The 22,730-nt window shown below is 38.9% G+C and overlaps 1 protein-coding gene across 1 annotated transcript; it reads left to right on the top strand.

Moving 5' to 3' along the window:
• The first annotated feature begins 167 nt into the window (after nucleotides 1–167).
• On the top strand, nucleotides 168–22,451 carry LOC116506169 (thioredoxin-like). The gene is given in 7 exon segments (XM_032213821.1): nucleotides 168–178; nucleotides 1,000–1,057; nucleotides 9,284–9,305; nucleotides 9,308–9,387; nucleotides 13,345–13,404; nucleotides 17,275–17,340; nucleotides 22,312–22,451. Coding segments are annotated over 7 exon segments (360 nt in total). The 3' UTR covers nucleotides 22,375–22,451.
• Nucleotides 22,452–22,730: the final 279 nt, after the last annotated feature.

The following is a 22,730-nucleotide window of genomic DNA, read 5'->3' as shown; positions in this document are numbered from 1 at the left end:
AAGGTTGAGCACACAACCTGCTATAGCCAGAATCCAAAGGTATCCCCAAAGGTGGTGAGAAGTGAGAAGCAAAGCCTGGGTTTTCAAATACTCTGGTCCAGAAGAAAGGAGAGGCCTGCAGCAGCAATGTAAGTGAACCAGCTAGCAGCTGGAAATGGTCTGTGGTAATGAGAAAAAGGTGTGGGGAGAAAATGTACTCAAGAGAGGAGCAAAGTGGAGCTGAAGAAAGGAGCTTGCATCTCGATTTGGAAAAATGTGGTCAGTGGAGAAGATAATTGGCGTCTAGGCTGACCAGCTACAAAAATCAACAGAAAGGATTGGGGAAGCCTTTGTGGTAAGTTGGGAAATGAGAATGAATGAGAAAAGGGAGACGCTGCATAAGTGGCAGAGAAAGGAATGGGTGGACTTTGGAGTGAGAAAACATGGGAATTGTGTGTTTGTGTGTGTGCGTGTGTGCGTGTGTATTTGTGAGATGATAATCTTGAAAAGATGCAGAAAAATAGTGTGTGTTGAAGTTTGGATTTTGCAAGTTTTACATAGATTTGGAAGTGAAGGGATGCTTATTAACAGCAAATGTTTGTTAAAATGCAATTGCTTCATTTGGTCAATTAATTTATGTGTTACTGATATTTTCATGTGGTATTGCTCCAAATGGCTCTGAGTGGTAATCATTTGTCTCCGTCTGTAATATAGATAATTACATATTTGAGGTAACTTGGATCACTGTACGAATGATATAAATTGATACAAATGATGTAAACAATCTCAATTGTCCAGACTTCTTAAAAACAATGAGAGTTTATTGCTGATAATAATATCCGAATAAAAATTTTGTCTGTGGTATTTAAAGTCCGAGAAATGAATTTTTATTAAAGTTTACTTATTTTTTACTGGATTCCAAATCTCTGGCAAGAAAATACCATATTTTAGCATCACCCATTGTTCTGAAGTGGATGTGTTGTGATGGGCCACACCCAACAAGGCGGTCATTTTGTGAAGGCCCCGTGATACTCAAATTGTTAAAAGCCCTATATGGCCTAAAAACATTAACAATATTGTCTCCAATAGTCTCACAACTTTTAAAAACAGAAAACAAAAGCTTAAAAAACAAACTGCCCAGAGTCACCTTATAGGGGAGATGGGTATAAAAATGTACCATAATAAATGATAAATTTCACTTTCTAGTCTTTTTATGAGGCAGATATAAATTACATGGCAGTAAGCAAACGTGAGTTAAAACTCAAAGGATCATCAGAAAAAATAACAGGTGTACATAAAGGTAATCTTCGACTTACATCAGTTCATTTAAAATGTTCAAAATTGCAACGGCACTGGGGAAAAAATAACATGACCATTTTTCACAGTTATGACTGATGCAACATCCCCATGGTTGTGTGATGAAAATACAGATGCTTGGCAACTAATGCCTATTTATGACCGTTACAGTGTCCCAGGGTCATTTTGCCACCTTCTGACAAGCAAAGTCAATGGGGAAGCCAGATTCATTTAACAGCCATGTTACTAATTAACAGCTGCAGTGATTCTCTTAACAAATATGGCAGGAAAGGTAGTAACATGGGGCAAAACTCACTTAACAAATGTCTTAGCTTGCAATAGAAATTCTGAGCTCAATTGAGGTGGTAAGTTAATGGCTACCTGAATTATGATCTTGGCTGAACAAATTAGTTGATATGGAGCCTGTTTTTATTTCTTCCATCCCTCATTGCACACATCCACATAATGGACTGTTACACTCTGCAGGGTATAGTTTTTCTTTAAAAAAAGTGTTGTTTCAAATTTAAAACATTATCTTGAGGCATTTGCTTGTGACAGCTATAGTAAGACAGCTATTCTTCCAAATTTTGCTTCTCCAACAAGAGAATTCATTGCAGAAAACATGGAACAAAATACAATTTCTCTCTTTCTAACTCCTAACATCGAAGGTATAAAAAGCTGTCCACGATGCAGCAAATGTCTCTTAAATATTGCCAGAGTGTTAATGAATTTATATTACAAGAGTGAAGTGCCCCATGAAATATTCCAAACTGATTTTGTTTCATGGGGCCAAACTTCATAGTCTGGTTTGGAGCATTGGGGAAACCAGCACAACTTACAGCTTCCTGTCACCTTTTCTTAGAAATTCTTCTGGTATGTGTGGCTACTGTAAAAGTGTTTCTCTGCAAAGGCTCTTCCTTCCATAATGAAACAAATGCCCTAACTCAGAGGTCTCCAAAGTTGACAACTTTGGAGACTTGTGGACTTCAACTCCCAGAATTCCTCAGCCAGCCATGCTGTCTTAAAAGTTTCCAGGTTTGGAGATCTCTGCATAGTCTATAGCAAATTTCTATAGAAAAAACTATATCTACTTATCTGCAAATGGAAAACAGGAAGCAGTCTTCAATAACTATGTTTGCAAGCAGACAGCCAGAATCGCCTCTAAATGCCAGCTCCAGCCTCCAATTTAACCCAAGCAAATTGGAAACAAGTGCCCAACCAGCCTCTTTCAGTGAATTCTGCTGCTCCCCCCTCCACCCTCTCATAGCAATGGAAGAAATGGAGCCAAACCCATCTTGAGAAATGCGTGAGAAAAGCACTCACATTCAGACTAATAAACTTAATATGGCAATCACAGCCCTCAGAACAGCTGCATCAATCTAAATAGTGCTGCTTGAATAGTCTGGTTTTGTTTGGAGAATTGTGGGAGTGGGGGGGGGGGAACAGGCCATTGTGGTGCTGAGCTCAAAACACATGCCATATAAGTACGTTTTGATTTCAGCATGGAACATTCCAAAATGGAAACCTGCCTGAATTCCTCTGCCACGGGCAAAGTGATTGAATCCAACAATCACTGGGGGACAGGGTGGGGGGAATACCAGGACATGCTTCCATTCCATGCAAACTCTAGTTTTCCTGTGGAAACGGCTAGAAAGCAAACTAGAAGAAACTCAGTTATGATTAGTTAATGGATTAGAGTAATGAACCAAAAAATCAACAAGGGGTGTCAAAAACTGCAAAAGAAAATAAATTGGGGAGAAAGAGACAGAATTATATCATGGAAAATCTGGCTGAATTGTACTGTAAGGTTCCAGCAGTTTCCCCGAGCCACTGACATGCCAAAGAGAGTGAGACTCCAGACGAGGCTTGCAAAAATATCAGCTTTTATTTATGGCCATAGCAAAAGCTGGGTGACAAAACTATATCCAAAACATACAAGCAAATGCATGTAAGGAATAGCCATACCCTGCAAGAGTGGCTCAGAGTATTATATACATTTTAGGCAAAGTTTATCCAATCAGAGACAAAGATTTGTTACCAACGTGATCTTTAAAGCATTCTTTTGTTCAAGCTCCTGTCTCTGACAGGTGTAAGGGGTGGCAGCCCCACTTTGCCAAGTTGTTTTTTCGGCAGAATGCTTTAAGGGTTTATGAGCCAGGAAAACTTCCTAGTTTGGTTCCTTTATCTATGCGGCCTGCTACTCCCGTGTAACAATTTCTTCTACTAGCTTTCAAGAATGTGCCTAGTTTTGAAGCCAAGAATAGAAGCGAGGCGCAGCAGTGAGATAACATTTGCAGTCCAGTATTAGGGTTACAATTTGCTAGGCTAGAAAACAACTAATTTCTGACAGTATACAATAATATAAGCAGAAGTCAATATTGATTCATATTGATTCATATACTCCTTCAGTACGATCAGACTGCAGGGACACCAGATATGAGGCGGGGAAGATCCATACGGACAATAACTTACTCCAATAACTTATTTATATGCTACAGGCCTGTAGTATAATCAGAGCCACATTTAAAATGACAAATGGGAAGGGGAAGCTGATAATTATCAAAGAAGCAGGAGGCACAGAGAAATAAATAACCTTTTCCTGCCTCATTATAGATGGAAGGAAAATCCCTTTTTTGAAGCTGCTGTTGCATTTGGCTCTCATTTTAGTCTGTAAGGAAAATTCTGGTTTCCTGTGAGGCCTGTTAAGTTCCACCATATCCAGCCAACAATAATACCACTTGACCTGACATAAATGCTTTTGAAAACTCATAAACATACAAAGCAAAACCGTATTCTTGGATAGTTTTCATACTGAATTGCAATCTGATTGCAAATTGTATTTTCCCAATCCTATTTATATGCCATGAAGAGGGTATAATGGTTAAGGCACCAGGCCAAAAACAGGGAGATGGTAAGTTCTAGTCCTGCCTTGGGCAGGAAGCCAGCTGGTTGATCTTGGGCCAATCCCTCCCGCTCAGCCCTAGGAAGGAAACAAGGGCAAATCATTTCTAAAAATCTTCCCAAAAACCTGTTGGGACAAGTCCAGGCAGTTACCAGCAGTCAACATTGACTCAAAGGAGTGCACATATGCACATGACTGTGGAGTGCACTTTCAAGACTGAAAAGTTGACTAGCTGACTATATTTATTTATACAATTTGTATAAATAGCTGCCCATCTCAAACCAGTGATGCTGGACAATGCACAATCATCAAAAAAAATCAAACAGTTAAAAAAAATACAAAAAATGATATAAATAGGCAAACAATATTATAATCCACCGCATTCATTTTAAATTTGTATTATTTCAGTAACTTTCAGCATTACGTCCCCAGGAACTAGCCTCATGTGGATTATACATACCAAAACCAATGCCTGTAGTCTGTCCACACAGAACTGAACTTGTAAACTTTTCTAGGCCTTCTGGCTTGCAAAATATGAAGATTCTGATAAAGAATGCTTCAGATCTAGATCACGATTGTTTAGGACAAATTAATTGCAAAAAATTATACATTGCTTCTCTGTGCCATTTGGTATGATTTCTTTGGGTCATAGCTTCCAAACCTAATGGGAAAGGAGAAAGGAAGTCAGCCTTTCCAGTGACATGTCGACTCAGATGGAATTGAAATGTGGATATTAAAAAAAAAACAGTCATGCTACTTTTGTATAATCATCCATTGACACTTGAATTAAAAGGAAACACCTTTCAAAGGAACTACCAATTTGCAGAAGCAATTATCTTTTAGCCTTGGCTTTAAATGAAATGGAAGAGTCAGTTTATCTCCTAAATCTCCTCCCTTTCAGAATATTATCTCTCAAACTCAGTAAAATTATGCTTCAGTTCTGAGCCAGATTACACAGCCAGGCAAACTTTCATGATCTAGCTTTTCTGATCTTTCAGAAGCCATGACAGAGAAGCCATGACTGAATTTTAATGCAGAAACACTTATTACTCTATTTCAGAGGCAAATAAAAATAAAAAGTAGTAGCCAAAACAAAAAAATTAAATGCAAAACATTGAAGGAATTACAGCTATCCTGTATCCAGTACCATTACTATATCTGTACAATTTACTGTTGCTTCCCATACCTTTTTATCTTTGCAAATTCTACTTTTGAACTTTAATCATAACCAAGTCAGTTGTGCTTTTAGATTTAGTCCATATGAAAAGGCCGATGCTTAACTTGCATTGCTGAAAGACAGCCCGTATCAGATTCATTTTCAGCTTCTCTATCTAGTGCTTAGCTGCCTCAAAAGTGTTGACCTGCAGGAAAACGGGTATTAAAAATCCTAACTTGTCATTAGGCGTGATACTTGTTGCTTTAGATGAATACACTTCTGACTAACCTGCCTGGTGAAAATTTAAATCTCTTACCTGAGTATGCAGGTATACTTGACAGATGGGCAAGGTTATCAGGGAATTCACCCAAGGGGCATCTCAAATGAACAGAAAACCAAGTATCTGGAGGAAACAGACAGTTTTCCGGAGCAGCCGCAACAAAAGCTGTTGCTAGACTGATGGGAGTTTATTGGGTTTTATATTTGGGATTTACCTCTGTAAGCCACCCAAACTCACTGTGAATGAGTTGCACAGCCATGTACATGTATAAATTAATGTATAACATAATAAATAAATTAATATGGAACATACACTTAATTTTAAAGATAGACTTGCATCTGAACTATTTGTATTTAGATTTGCTAAAGTATAATTGTAGTTATTCAGCCTAATAAATTTGTAAACATTTGATACTGAAAGCCCAGGAAGACCCTGGAAATACCTCTTTGTAGGCTTCCAGATGATGTCTAACAGTGGTGGGGTTCAATTTGTTTTACTACCGGTTCTGTGGGCGTGGCTTGGTAGGCGTGGCTTGGTGGGTGTGGCAGGGGAAGGATACTGTAAAATCTCCATTCCCTCCCAATCAGCTGGGACTCGGGAGGCAGAGAATAGATGGGGGCAGGGCCAGTCAGAGGTGGTATTTACCGGTTCTCCGAACTACTCAAAATTTCTGCTACCAGTTCTCCAGAACTGATCAGAACCTGCTAATACCACCTCTAATGTCTAATGGCAAACTAGATATTCCCAAAGAAGTGAGTTTGGCTTTGCACCAGAATTCGGCATCCAGATGGTGAGTTCTAGTAACAGGAATCTCTCTGGACAAGGAGACACTGTGACATCTGGGCAGTTGTTTCTTGCGAGGAGACTGCAGGAATCATATTTTTGTGAGGCAAACGATTGGGAGTCGAATCACACTCACAAATGCAATGCAATGTGTAACAGACATAAGTCTCACTATCTTGATCACTATGAATATACAGTAATAGACAGATTCAGGTGACAAAGTTAAATAGTTGGCACTAACAATAAAATGAATATTTCTGTGGAAATTAAAAGTGTTCACTCATTATACGGCAGATAAAAGGAAAGGCTCTTCACATTGTTCAGGAAATATTAATCAATAATTATTTGTGTGTCAAAATTTCATGTCAGAACCTTAGTTATGAGCAAGCAACTTAGTGGAATATTCTGCTCAGTAACCTCAAGTTTTCTCTTTCTGACAGCAAATCTCTTTCTGTGATTTGTTTATCACAGTTTCAAACAAGCCAGGAATCAAACAAGAAAATTCATGGTTTCTCATTAAGACTGAAGAGAGTCAAGTAAAGAAACTAGTGTAGCCTAAATTGGCAGGTAACTGGGAGGCATGCACAATTACAGTGCTTTTCCAGAGTAAATCAGGGTTTGTAGATTTTTTTGTTGTACAGGTAGTCCTCAACTTACAACTTTGTTCCAGCACTTGTCATGACATTTACAATCCAGATATGATAGTCCTATACTAACATTTATACTAATAACTCCAGAAAACAATCAGATTCTGAGACTTTGGTATGGCTCATAATGAATCAACTATAAGGCTGGACTTTTTATATAAGAAGTAATTGGAAACAAAGGACAATATGCTCTTTCAAATAGATTTCCAAGGGGAAGAAAAACAATTATCAAGGCAATGGGTATTGAAATATAAGGACCCTTTGCACTATATAAAAAACAGGCCAATTGTTTTTTAAAAGTTTTGGTTAAGGTTCATTTTGCACACATATTACATTTAAATGGGTTTCTAAAGTAATCAGTCAGTCAGTATAAGTCATGTGTGAAATAGAAATGCATATAAAAAGGTAAAGGTTCCCCTCGCACTTGCGTGGAAGTCGTTCCCAACTCTAGGGGGCGGTGCTCGTCTCCATTTCAAAGCACTGCTGTCCAAAGATGTCTCCAGGGTCATGTGGCGGGCATGACTAAACATCAAAGGTGCACAGAATGCTGTTACCTTCCTACCAAAGGTGGTCCCTGTTTTTCTACTTGCATTTTTACATGCTTACAAATTGCTAGATTGGCAGAAGCTGGGACAATTTATGGGAGCTCATTCCGTTACACAGCACTAGGGATTCGAACCGCTGAACTGCCAATCTTTCTGATCAACAAGCTCAGCGTCTTAGCCACTGAGCCACCGCATGCCAGAAATGTATATACTTTGCATAAAATATCTGTGCCTTTTAGCCTAGCTCTGGATCTGTGCCTGACCTTGAGTTCCTGCTATGATCTCTGGTATCTGAAAGCTTGAAACCCAATAAAGAAAGTAAGAGGATCCCTACCTATACTAATCTTACATTTAGATATAAGACTTTTTTATATTTATGAACACTTTATTAGCTACATCTCTATGCCCTCCAAGAGCAGCATGGCACATACAGACAAAGCAGCTAAGGTGGAAATAAAGGTTGAAAGCCACTGGAAAAAGTCAACTCCATATCTGAGCACTAATGATGGCCCAGACTCTCCTTATCTGTGATTCTTCCAAGTTGAATTCTTTATTGTTTCCACACCAGTATCTATAGACAGAATCTTGCCAAATTGAAGCATTCTACTATGTGCATCTTCCATACACTCTGAGACCATTAGAGATGGTCTCTCTCCACCCTCTTTCTCTAACACAAAATATCTGGAGTGAATTTCTCTTATTCCTCTGGAATGCACCACCCTTCATCTTGGGAATCCAGCCTACCATAGTCCATGAACTTTATCCAAGAATAGGAGGATAGAGTTCTTGCAAAGCTTCAGCTATGGTTTTCAGGTTCCTCACTAATAGGCATGTAGTTTGGCAAGCTCCACAGCTATCTGAATATTGAAAGGATCATAAATGACATACTTTACTATGTCATAATACCATGGTGTCAACCTGACCTTATTTGAATCATTCTGAGATGAATACTAGTGAGACAAGAAAAGAGGCATTAAGTGAGTTTTTGGGAGGCACTCACAATGTTTCCAAAAATACACAATGAGGCAAGTATTTCAATATAGATTGCTATAGATTCAGTTTGATACTGGGTAGAAATCTAAGCTCATCAATACCTGAAGAGATTTTCTAACGGGAGCATATTTCTGAAGCTATGGGCTGATAGAGGATGATTTTGACTCACACCAATTTACAGAAAAGACTCAAATTCTCAGATAAACTGAGGAAAGATATTAAATTGAGATGGCTACATACCTTATTCTAGGGGGTGGGACTCATCTCTGTTTCTTAACCAAATGAGCCAGTGTTGTCCGAAGATGCTTCCATGGTCATATGGCCAGCATGACTGTATGCTGAGGTGCAGAGGACGCTGTTATCTTCCCAGTGAAGTGGTACCTATTTATCTACTCACATTTGCATGCTTTTGAACTGCTACACGGGCAGGAGCTGGAGAAAGTAACAGGAGCTCACCTCATCACACAGCACTCAGGTCTCGAACGCAGACTCAGCTTTCCTGCTGACAAGATCAGCAACTTTAACCACTGAGCCATTGCACTCCCATAGACAATGAGAGTTAATAAAACATGAAAAATAATTATAATAAAGGCATGCTTAATTTGTGAAGAAAATTGTTCTCTCAGAAAAAGGCAATCTTCATCCCTCACCCTGTGTGAAGTTTTTAACTGCTGGTTGTTTCTGCACTCGCTTCCCAAACAGAAAGAATTTGCGGAATTTCTGAGAGCGCAGGATCTCGCCTTGTTGTGGTGAACTTTACAGCAAAATGGTGTGGGCCTTGCAAAATTGTTCGTCCTTTTCTTCATGTAAGTGAAGCCACAATGTGACAGGAAAATATCCATCTCTTATGGTGTGCTAGTAGTCCCTTTGCTTCTCTCCTTGAATCATAGGACACCAAGTCATGACAATGCCAGCCTACAATGATGCTGTCTGTTTTATTTGGCTACAGATTTTCATGGTATCTCTCTTGCAAATGTCCCTCTTGTTTTGTCTTCAATCCAAGATAGCCTGGGATTCAACCAGTGATTGTATGCATGTCAAATGTGCACTTGGAGCTTTCAGATCTGGGCTACAAAACTCTGGATTTCTTTGCAATCATCTAGCTGTCCTTCAAACTCTGCAGTCTTGAACTGGTTGGAGATTTTAAAAAATTTTCAAGCTATAGAACCTGTTCGTTTAAAAAAACAAAACCAAAACTTGATCTGCCAAATCATGGTGAACATTTTTTATATTTTTTATTTGCAGAAGAATAGGTCTTAGCCTTTCTACCTTAGAAAAAATTCTATGGACTTCCTGATTGCAACATAATGGTTTGATCTTACTTCCCTCATTATCACCAGGCAAGGAAATATACTTGATAAATTAATTTCATTTTGGAGCCTTAACTTTGTAAACATCCCTTCAGAGCCCGTATCCCAAGCCTGTATTACAATTTGATCTATAAATCAGATCTATAAATCTCTTTCAGAACTAGTTGAATTTCCTTTCAGACATTTCGGTCCCTTGAACTTTCTCAACTTGGGTTCTGAAAAGATATTTTCTTACTCCCTCCATTTTCTGTATCATTCCTTTTCTTTCCCCTCCCAATAGACATTCTAAAAAGTACTTCTTACTTCTTGTTCAGATTCCTTCCTCAACCCTCTATTCCTCCCCACAAGTTAAATGAAGCCTAAATACAATTATACTTGCTCACATCCGTGTCTTGCTAAATTTATTGTTTTTATTATGTACTTGATTTATTACAATTATTTAGAAACACTTTTCAATATGTAGGTCCACCCAAAGTAAATAATTAGTATCACGAGCAGTTATTTGTAAATATCAACATGATAATGTAAAGGACAATGATCCTTTTTTAGGACAGAGCAACGGGACACTTTCTCTGCATAAGTGCCCTTCTTGAGGCAGGACTGATAAAATATGTTACGACATTTTGACACGCGCTTCATTTTTTGGGCAACATGGTTAGGAACATATGTCTGCATACTTGGCCTTCTTCCCTTTGCCGGAAATATTTTCCCCAAAGTACGGATTCTTACATTCTCTCTTTGAACCTCTAATTCATATTTCTGTCTTTTCTCACTCCCCACTCTAGCATCAGGTTGTAAGTTCCTTAGTCTTTTTGTATAATTGGTTAGACAGGCATACTGCTATAGTGACAATTTGAACAAAAATAATCCTAGTGCAAGTGAATGGAAATATCTGAAATAGTATATATTCTCTGTACTGTAATTCATACATTTATTTGATATGGCATGATGGAGTCAAGACCAGAAATGAAAAGGACATTATTTTGTTCATCTGGACCATCCATTCCATACCTTTAAAGAACCTCTTTTAAAGCTATATGTCAAGGAAAGCTTTTTTAAAAATATTTGGCAAAATTACAGGAACATGAGTGGGGATCGGGAAAAAGATACAAGTTTTTGCCTATGTCAACTCTCACCAAAATTGGTGGAAGCATATCTAGTGGAATGATAGCAATTGAAGACGTTTTTAAAAATTCTACAAGAAGCCAACAGCAAGCCACTTATGTATTGTGCCAAAAAAAAAAACATGGAGGAATCCCTGTAATTTCTAGGAATCTAATTAAATTTGAGGGAGACTTTAACCTAAAGTCATTTTTAGCAAATGTGTGAATGACAGCAATTCAAAAAAGCAGTGATTTTCCCAGCATAGGATGTACTCTTCCTTGAACTGAGCAAAAGAAAGAGCGAGATACAAGAAAAGTGCAAGACTCTTGCCAATGTTCCTAGTATCTTTTTAGCAGGATATTACTTGACGCTAAACATCTCATATCTGAGTCATGGCTATAAGTACTTAAGGATAACACACAAGAAAAGCATCATATACAGTAAATAGAGAGTAAAAGATTAAGAATGCAAAAGGAGAGCACTTATAGAAGAGATGTTTGATTTTAGTGTATCAAAATATAAAATCCTTTGGATGATTTGGCTGAACTACTTAAGGCAAGTTGATTATCTGGTGCTTTTCCAACGTAAGATGAAGCAAGCAAGCAACTTAAGCCATAGATCTCTGAAGCAGTGGTCCAGCACTGTTTCAGAGGCCCCAGCAATGTACGAAGATGTTTCCATGGTCATGTGGCCAGCATAACATCATGCCACAGCACAGAGCATGCAAGGAAACATGGAAGTTTCCTTTCTACTGAAGTTTGTTTATCTACTTGCATTTACATGCTTTCAAATTGCTAGTTTGTAGGAGCTGAGGCAAGTGACAGGAACTCACTCCATCACACGGGTGTAGGGCTTGAACAGCTGGAGAATGGACATTCCTGTAATTTTTCCATAAAACAAAGGGACCCTTGCCCATATCATATAGAATTCATAGAAACAATTTAATTCAAAGAATTAACATCTACATTTAGAGATTATCCAATTTTAATAGATTTTTTTTTCCAACTCCTGCTATTCCAACATGCAAACACAATCCCTGGAGACAAGATTCCTAGCATGAACGATAGGCCATCCAAGTGGTGATGCCTGAGTAATTCTATTATGCATAAGATTTTAATATTGAAAGCTGTTTTCCTTGATCCCATATTCAGATTCAATAGTGCCTGTTTGAGACAGGACTTAGTTCTTCTTTGACATTATTACAGAAGATACTGCCAGATAATTATTTTCAGACTCATAGCTGATTCCATCTTGAATTCCATTTTGTCCCCATGCTAATTAAGACTCAGAAAACATTTAGGTATATACAAAGCAGGGCTGGTTTCAGTCGGTGTTACTATTGCTTGCTCATAGCGTGCACTGGATGGGCACTGTGCACGCATGCACAGCTCAATGGAAATTGTTCTGCACATGCGCAGAACTAAAAAAAAAAGATGGTCAGGGAACTGGTTCGGGGGAGTGGCCAGCCTGGGTCGCTGCCGGTTCTGTAATGCAGGCCAGCATACCACTACCGGTTCAGCTGAACCAGGCCAAACCGGTAGGAACCCAGCTCTGATACAAAGCCTCCATTTCCAGTGATCTCCCGGCCATCTTCAGAAGATTAGTCCAGATTCATGGACTAAATCACAACAGCTTAAAATATTTGGAAACTCGACTAATTAATCAATAGATATTATTTATGCTTTTTGGTTTGTCATATATTTATGATTTCTAATGTGTTATGGTCATGATCTGGATGAGGGGCATATATTTTTAATCAGATTCATATCCTATCCTAATTATAAGATTTTTGGCAGCTCACCTTAATAACAGAGCACAAGAATATAAAACACAGTATTTTATAATATATAACATTGGAGGTGAATAAAACTGAAGTGGAAGATCAATTCAAAGGACTGGCCTCATCAAAGAAAAACAACACATTTCTAGATTTCAACCCCCTAACCTCTCAAAAATGGGGATAGCCCGCTGCTTTTTTTCCAGCACAATCAAAATAGTCAGGCAAAATTTCATGGAAAGATGTTATCCTGTGGTTAACAGGACACCAAGCCATAAAGGTCTTTATGGGTTGAAATAATCACATATTTATTTTTCCACTCCAGGAAGCAATAATTTCATGCTAAATAAATAAAATCCTTTTTTCATGAATATTTTGAAATCCATGATATTATTTCATCTATTGTCTTTATAACTCTTCATTTCTTTTTCTTAGAGGTAGAACTTTATATTGAAAGAGGAAGGAGAGAAAAATAAGAAGTGGAATTATACTGTACAATGAAAGACATTTCAGGTTTAGGCCAGTTTGGGCCACATTTAATATCTAAATTTTGTTCCATTTTTGTTCTGAAGGAATTGGCTGTTCGATACGAAAATGTTCTATTCTGTATCGTTGATGTAGACTTGGCAGAAGTGAGTATCACAATCCAGAAGGATTAGATGTCTCCATGAGTAGCCTTCTGGAGCCCTAGTTAGGATGATGAAACTTCTAATTCAACTTCTTAAAAACGATAGAAAATATTTGTAGCTTGGGTGGTAGATGTTGGTCTACCAAAATCTTGTTGGTGGTGATTTGTTCTCCAGGCTTATTGTTTAGCTTCCAAATGTTTCATCACCAATCTAGCTAACATCCTCAGTGGGATTTCTGAGGAAGCCTATCAACCAATAAGGAGCCTTATCAATCAAGCAACCAACAAACAACAGCACTGACCACCTCTTCACTTCATCACCTTCACATGACATCACCAGCCAGTCACACAGCATATCACATCGCATGACCAGCTGATCATACGATGCACTGACCACATGACCACATAAGATCAATAAAAGTGGAGAAGAACTGAAACAAGAGACTTCAACTTAAGTCCCGTTGAAGATGTCACCTAGCCTGGTGGTGAAACATTTGGATATTAAACAGCAAGCCCAGAGAACAAATCACCACTAACAACAACAACTTCTTGTTCTTAGAGGGAAACAGATAGAAACAGCTGTGTTAGAATCTTAATTGCTTGGTTATTATCAGTTTTTCTAACCCAACTAAACAATACTAAAGGGAGATGATCAGTCCTTGGAACTTTGAATGAAAGCAAATCCTGAATCGGAGAACCAGAACAGGTTTGGTAATCCAATTTAGGACATTCTGCAGAACACTGGTCCTTCAGAACTGGAAACTCTTAATACTGGACAGCTCCCAGCTAGAAATGTCCTTTTGTTAACTCTTTTGATAAAGTCATGTTTGCAGCAATATCAAAAAATCCTCTTAACCCCAAGTTATCTTGCAGTGCTGATGTCATCTAAACATACAATGTTATCAACAAGTTGTGATAAAGTTGTGCATTAGGCTTAGCAGAATCATAATCACTGAGTTCATAAATGTTGAGCAGTTGCAAGTGATATCTGACTACAATTATATTTTGATCTTAAGCAACATTTTAAGCCAGAGTTTCTCAGCCTTAGCAACTTTTAAGACAGGTAGACTTCAACTGGTTGGGGAATAATGGGAGTTGAAGAATAGGGGTAGCAGTAGGGTAGGGTAGGGTAGGGTAGGGTAGGGTAGGGTAGGGTAGAATAGAATAGAATAGAATAGAATAGAATAGAATAGAATAGAATAGAATAGAATAGAATAGAATAGAATTTCTTTATTGGCCAAATGTAATTGAACATACAAGGAATTTGTGTCTGGTGCATAAGCTCTCCTAGTACATACATACATTTTAAAGTTGTAGTGATTGAGAAACACTTTTTAAAACTGTTACCATCTTGGAAATATCTCTTGCTGTTTCCTCATGAACTTTTCAAGTGTTTACCAAGCACTGTTCCCTCTAAGGTGCGCGCGTGCGCGGCCACGCACGTCACTAGAAACCTCCGCGCAGAGATTTCTAACTGCCGCGCAGAGCTTTCTACCAAAGCAAACGTGGGGAAATCCTTTGCAGGCAGCTAGAACTGGCCGCCTGCAAAGGACCTCCCCAGACTTGTTTTGATGAGCCGCCCGTGGCAGTGGTGCCTCTCTCTCCACGTGGAGCTGGCCCCCGCGTTATCCCTCCCCCTTCCTCCTCTGCCGTGCTTTTGAGGCCGCGGGAGCTAGTAGGAAAGCGGCGGAGGTGGAGGCGATGGCAGGGATAACCCAGAGCCCAGCTGAGGTGCTCCGAGCGGAGGGGGAGGCACCACCGCCGCTGCTTTGCCGGTGAAGGAGAAGGAGCAAGAGGACTGGCGGCTTTGAAATGGTCCCGCCGGCTGCAGATTTGATTCAGCGTAAGCAGGGGCCGAACACATGCTGAGCCGACTTTGCGCAGTGAGGCGGAGTAATTCAACCCCCCCCAAAGAACACGTGTCTCTGTGTGTGTGTGTGTGTGTGTGTGTGTGTGTGTGTGAGAGAGAGAGAGAGAGAGAGAGAGAGAGAGAGAGAGAGAGAGAGAGAGAGAGAGAGTTGGATCAAAATTGGTGGCCAAAGGAGTGGAAGGAAGAAAGCAAGCAAGCAAGCAAGCAAGCAAGCAAGCAAGCCCTGCCCCCTGTGAAAAAAACTGAAGATGGAGCAGTGAATGAATAAGCCATAAAAGCAACAAACAGTTAATGCGTAAGTAAGCTGAGGAGCAAGTTCTCAACTAAGGAAGCAATATTAGAAAGAAATATAAAAAGCTCAATATGCCAAAACACTCATTTTAGTCTTCATTTAATTACTTGTATTGTAGTCTGATGTAACATGTTTTTAAAGTTAACGTTAGTTAGAAAAGATAGGGTACAAAACTTAAATAATAATAAAAATTCTACATTCATTTTGAAAAATAAATGCAATACCTGATTAATTTCATATCTTTATTTAAAATAGTTTTGGCATGGCATATCATTTTATTGACTCAGTTGGAAATGATGTGGATGTTGTATCTGATTCTGAGGCATATATATTCTTAAGTAACATAACATATAGCATATTGTCCAAACTTGCTAGACTATTGAATTGATCTTATTACTTTAAAGGGGGAGAGTTTCATGATAAATTATTTTATTACATTTATGTTGTATTTATATATTATATTTATTACATTTATATTCCACATTATATATTGTATTGTTATTTTAGTGTTTATTGTCAATTTTGATAGATATATTGATATATCAATACTGATTTTAATCATACTAAATAACAATTACTGCTATTATTTATCAGCATTAAATATTTACATTTTTAATATCGAGTTAGTCATATTTTAGAATAATAGGATTATCTTTTAATAGGATAATTGGCAAAATCTAATTCAAATGTGATGGGTTGCATTCCAAAGGAATGTGAGAGGACAGGTTGCCTGCAAAATGCCAGGACCCAGGACCTGTTGGTGCCATGTCTCTCTCTAGCCAGTCTAATGATCTAAAAGCTGAGCAGAAGTCTTTTTTTTTTCAGGGTGAGCGGAAAAGTATAGTGTTTGAGTAGCACATTTTCATGCCTGGCATTCATCAGGCTGAAACCTCACTCGCAATTGGTGCTTGGCGCTTGGAATGTTGCGCAAATGTCCAGCAGACGAGACAGAAGTTCAAACTGTGGCTCTCTTAGGTGCTCAGGCATGAAACTGTGCCGCTCAAACACTATACTTTTCCGCTCACCCTGAAAAAAAATTAGAGGGAACATTGTTACCAAGATATGTAAAGAAGGTTTAAGAAGGAGCCATCTAACTAGTCTTCATTCCCTTGGCTGTTTCTCAAGGACTTGGGTTACCACTTCAACCCTATTTTGCCTGGTAACAATGGATGGCAATAGAAGAGCATCTCTTCCTCTTATTTCTTCTTGCAATTGTTGGCAGCAATTTGATTGATTCAACTCTGTTTTTATCTTGCTGGCATTAAAGCACAAATTTGCCATTTTTGTCCAATAACTAGTCACGGCTCATGGTAAAGATGTCAACACACAAACACAAATTAATCCTTATGCAAATGTTGATGATTGGCTGTTTACCCTCTACAAGGAGCCTGTCATCTTTGTAGGGTTGTAGGCTAATGCATTGTAATAGTGATAAAAATAAATAAAGAGAATAAAAAAGAAATGTGCATTTTAAGATGCAAGTAAAAGGCAGCAAAGACCTTTAACGTAGTGCAAAGGCAATTATTTAGCCATATCAAATGTGATCTTTCAAGCTGACCGCAAAATTAGGAGATAGTTTATGCAGGTCTTGGGAGGCTATATAAAATGTCCTTTTTCTTTTTCATTTTTATTACAAGCATTTTTTTAAATGTAGTGGCTAATGTATCTGAATGAGTTCTAGGACTTCATGGCCTATGATCTCTCTTTAACAGGATGTAGCTGTCCTCTGCAATATTGTTGTTGTGCCAACATTTCAGTTCTTCATAAAAGGAGACAAGGTACGTGTGGCTTAAAACCACAGTTTAGTACACTTCAGAGTTCAGCATTTGTTGCCCTGATTGTGCCCCTCACAGCTCTGCTTATGAGAGAATATTAATTGAAAGCTAGAAATATTAAGTTGAGTGAATGAATATTCCCAATTCCACATCAGTTGTCCAATCTAGTATTTGAATCAGACAGTGGTAAAACCTCCTTGCCCAATATTTTGAGACAAGTTGTGATTGTTGTTGTTCATTGGCATCATGTCCCAAAGATGCTTTTTCCAAAGGCAACTGGACTTTCTTGTTTTTACTTGAAGATGTTTCACTTTTCACCCAAGACGCATTTTCAGTTCTGAAGAAGCTTCTTGGATGAGAAATGAAACATCTTCAAACAAAAAGAAAGTCCACTTGCCTTTTGAAAAAGCATCATTGGGACGACCATGATTTTGGATGACTGAGAATCTCCATAGACATTGGTTCGTGTAATATTTAGTTTCCCCTGAGGATTTTACTTTACTTGTACTCTTGGGGGGGGGGTGAATGTACCTGCTACATTATAAACTAAACTGAGACTATTGGCATTTTACAACTGAGGATAACATCAGTAGAAAGACTTTGTGGATTTTTTGTTCTACAGTTGAATCAGCAAATGCAATCAAAAAGCAATTTTTCTCTCTCAACTAGTTAAACAATACCTGTTGCTCCATTGAACACTTAGGTACAAACTAAACAATTATTTCAAATTAATGATGTCACCGTTTTTGCTTCAATAACGGACGGGGGATTTTGCACACCTATGCATAAAGAGAAAAAATTGTACACCTGAACTCTCAATTATACTTTAGCCCTTGTCATACTTAATTATCACTGCTTGTCTTATCAACAAATTTTTTATGGTATGGGTCTGGTATATTATACCCTCATTGCAGATATAAAGATTAGTCTAAAACACAATGACTTGGCCAACATAATGAAGGCAATAAATATATTATAGAATTCCCCCAAGGTCTCCTGGAAGGAGGGAGGGAAGGAGACAGAGGGCTGGGCAGAGAGAGAGCTCAAATACACAAATTTATTTATTTCCAGCCTTTAAAAAAAATTAAGGTGGCAAGCATACCTAATATCCTTCCTCCCAGGGGTCACCTGCTCAGGATTCAGGAGAACCTCTAGCTAAGATTGTGTGCAGTTTGGAGAATCCCCAAATCCCACTGCTGGCTGGCTCCGCCCACCCCTCCCCTCCCAGGAGTCCCCATGCAGCCCATTTTAGATGCAGGTAAGTGCAGGGCACATGCGGAGGCTCGAGGAGAGTGAAAAGCAGGCCTATCAGAAGTTCGGGAAGGCTGGAAACAGGCCTGTTTCTGGCGCCGAGAGGGTCTCTGGAGCCTGGGGTGGCCATTTTCACCCTCCTGGAGGCTCGAGAAAAACCTCCGGAGCCTGGGGAGGGCAAAAACACCCCCCACGTGCTTCAGGAGGCCAACTAGACCACGCCCACCATGGCCATGCCCACCCAGCAACCAGGCAGAGAACCCCTTGCTAAAAATTTTGAAGCCCACCCCTAGTTCCTCCTTCTCTTTTCCCCCAATAATGGTATGCCCATTCACCACAACTATAAAGTGGTTTTCCAACATTCTTTAGACTATACTGCACGGCATTGTTCAATTATCTTACAAAGAGATTTCCTCCCATCTCTGCCATCTTCTGGATTCACCTTGGAACAAAATAAGATTGTATTCTGTAATCTCAAAAGGTTCAGAGAATGGAAGCAATCTCTCGATAAAAAGTCTGTCAGCATGAGATGTGTGCTAAGCTTTGTTTAAAATGCAAAGAAAGCCAGAAAAGATCTTCTTGCCAAATGTCTTTTTTAAAGAATTTTTCTACAGTATAGATCTGCATGTATTAATAATTAGAAAAACGTTACCTTAGAAAAGTGTCTTGATCTGCAATACTTCAATACTGTCCCAATAACTTTACTAGGACTTATTCTTTAAGTATAGGTAGAAATTAAAACTCTGAATACAGGTAAGAAGCAGGGTCTGAAATCAATTTCCTGACTAAACCAGCATCTACCTAAGTTTAATACATTGTTTTCCCTCACCAAATGTATGCTTATAACAGTTATCTCCTCATTCTAATGGCACTTCTGAGACTTTTCTTCACTCTTTATACATATGCATGAATATTATTAATGGAAGAGCGAAGGCAGAAAACTTCTATTTAACATAAAAGTTCAGCCAACTCATGCATGTCATTCAAACTAAAGTCATGGGACCTGCACAGATCTAAATTTCATTTAGGAAAACTGCTTTTGTTAGTGATTTTTGGGTACAGTCCAGCAGGTTAGTACTTTGGAGACTGTTGAAGTGTTAAATAGCTTTCCTGCAGGAGTACAGTTGGCTCACCAACTGAGCCCCAATTTTTTGTTGCTACGTGAGGCAGTTGTTAAGTGAATTTTGCCCCATTTTATGACCTACCTTGCCACAGTTGTTAACTGAATCGCTGCAGCTGTGGAGTTAGTAACTTGGTTGTTAAGTGAATTTTCCCCATTTACTTTGCTCGTCAGAGGGTTGCCACAGATGATCACATGACCACAGGACACTGCAACCGTCATAACTAGAAGTCTGTTGCCAGCGCCTGAATTTTGATCATGTGATCATGGGGATGCAGCAATGGTCATGTGAAAAATGGTCATGTCATTTTTTTCAGTGCCGTTGTAACTTCAAACAGTTATTAAACAAACTGCTATAAGTAGAGGACTACCTGTTCAGCCTTAAAATTAAAATGTGTTAAGAAGAGACGTGGATGAGTAGGAGTAAACTTTGGCTTGTAAACTCTTACATAATTTTCTATTGGAAAATCTGGAAAACACAACAGCTCTGCAGGTTTCCAGGAATTTGGAACAGTAGGGCTAGACCAGAAGTGTCAAACTCGAGGCCTGCAGGCCAAATTTGGCCTGTGGGGTGCTTAAATCCAGCCCGCAGGGCCGGCCTGAAATTATCAAAGGACTGACTTGTGATGTCTCTGCCGGCCAAAATGGGCTGCATGCAGCCTCCCTGTTGTCCGTTTTTGGCCTCCAGCAGCATTCTGCCAGCCAAAAATGGATCATGTTGCGGAGGCCTCGGGAGGCCCCCACGCTGCCTCTTTTTGGCTGGCAGGGTGCTGCAGGAGACTGTTCAGGCCAAAAATGAGGCAGGGGCCCACGCATGGTCCCCATGCCCCATTTTGCCTGGGAGGGTGCTGCAGGAGGCCGTTTAGGCCAAAAACGGGGCATGGAGCCACCCACGCCCCCCGTGTCCCATTTTAGCTGGCAGGCTGCTGCAAGAGGCATCCATCCTGTCTCCCCCACCCCACCTCCGCGGCCTGCAGAGGAGAACTACAATGCTGATCAGCCCTTGAAGAAATCCAGTTTGACACCCTTGGGCTAGACAGCTAACTGTTCATTTTTACATCTTTGATGTCCATCATCTGGAGTTACAATGTATCCCCCTTTAGAGAACACAGCCCTTTATTGGATACTGTCCAGGCCAACTTTTTTTATAGAAATAAAAACCTATTAGCCGGAAGAACAAAATCAATATTTGACAGTGCTGTGTCTGCGGACTAAGAAGTTCCAGGCTGTTATCTGATCATAGCTTTCACCATTGTGACACAATATATTACTTTTTTTTTTGTCCCTCTACTACTGAATAATATGGTAGTAATTATTTCTCAATTAGCATTTATGGAAATAAAATAACAAAGCATATTGAGAAAAAAAATTATTTGAACCACCTGCTAGGCTGAAGACCACACAATCCCCAGTGCTCTTTTATGTGTGATTTTAATATTCTCTTGCTGAGAATAAGTTGAAAAAAGAACACACACATCACACATATCCTTTTTATCAATCTAATAAAAAATTAGATTAGTATATATTTCTTTTTTTGAGAAAACTCTCAGCTCTCTTTTTCCAATCTGAATTACAGATACTCATAGGCTTACAAGAAGTCATTTAGTGACGGTTCTAAGTTACAAGACCACTGAGAAAAGTAACTTAATGACCATTTTTCACACTTACAATCATTGCATCATCCCCATGGCCACATGATCGAATTCAAGTGCTTGGCAATTGACTCATATTTATGTCGGTTGCAGTGTTGCAGAATCATGTGATCCCTTTTTGCCACCTTTTGAGAAGCAAAATCAATGGGGAAGCCAGATTCACTTAACAACTACGTTACTAACTTAAAAATAGCAGTGATTCACTTAACAACTGTGGCAAGAAAGATCGTAACACGGACCAAAACTCACTTAATAAATGTCTCATTTAGCAATAAAAGTTTTGGGGTAAAGGACTATCTGTAGTTGTTTTTTTACCTCATCTTATTAGCAGGATGATTAGCATTTCTGAGACAATTTTTAAACCAAATACATTAGTGGTGAAAAAATTTTAATCACACAGTGGTTAAAAAATTAACAAAAAGCACAAGAGTGCAAAATATATTGGAATTGGATAAATAGGCATTCTATGTTACAGCTAACAGTGTTATACTGCAACAATCCAAATGACCAATAGATAGCAAGAAAGATAGTTTTCTAAATATGTTTTCTTTTTTAATTCCTTCTACTATTCAATTTTTATAATCTTATTGTGTTTTTTTTAATTCAAAATGAAGCATTTTCCCACAGGCAAAAATAAAATTTGATAAATTAAATCCAGTCTTATTTCAAATTTATCAGAACCAATAGGCCATTGCAACCTTATAAAAACCAGTGTTTTAATCCTATTTTGCTGTTTATTTAATCCCCTTTTGTGTATGTGAAAGAGCATTAATGGAAACAGGAGGTCCTCTGGGCAAAACATTGCAGCACTGAACTTAACAATAACTGGAACTCTATAAATGAAAGGTTCCAAAAGGGATTTTAAAAGTACCCCAAGAAGCTCAAAGGAGAGAAGTACTTCCTCAAATTCCTGATCTTCCATTAACTGTGTTGACTTTTGTTTGCTCCTAGATTTTTGAAGTAACTGGGGCTAATAAGAAGAAGCTTGAAGAGAAGATTGAAGAATTTATGTAATCTTGAAGAAAAGACCACTGCAATTCCAAAGCACTGTGATATTGCCTTCAAATGACAGTAAAATAATTCCTCCATGGGTATGTGCTACTAGCCCTACTACTTGCATATTGAATGATATGTTGGAGCTAATACGACAGTATATAGGACCATGCCAGAGGTGGTATTCAGCAGGTTCTGACCAGTTCTGGAGAACCGGTAGTGGAAATTTTGAATAGTGCAGAGACCCGGTAAATACCATCTCTGACTGGCCCCGTCCCCATCTATTCTCTGTCTCATGAATCCCAGCTGATTGGGAGGAAATGGGGATTTTGAAGTAACCTTCCCCTGGAGTGGGGAGGGAATTGAGATTTTACAGT

The sequence above is a fragment of the Thamnophis elegans genome, chromosome 3 (genome assembly GCF_009769535.1).
Source record: "Thamnophis elegans isolate rThaEle1 chromosome 3, rThaEle1.pri, whole genome shotgun sequence".
NCBI lineage: Eukaryota > Metazoa > Chordata > Lepidosauria > Squamata > Colubridae > Thamnophis > Thamnophis elegans.
This window is presented reverse-complemented; position numbering and strand designations above follow the sequence as displayed.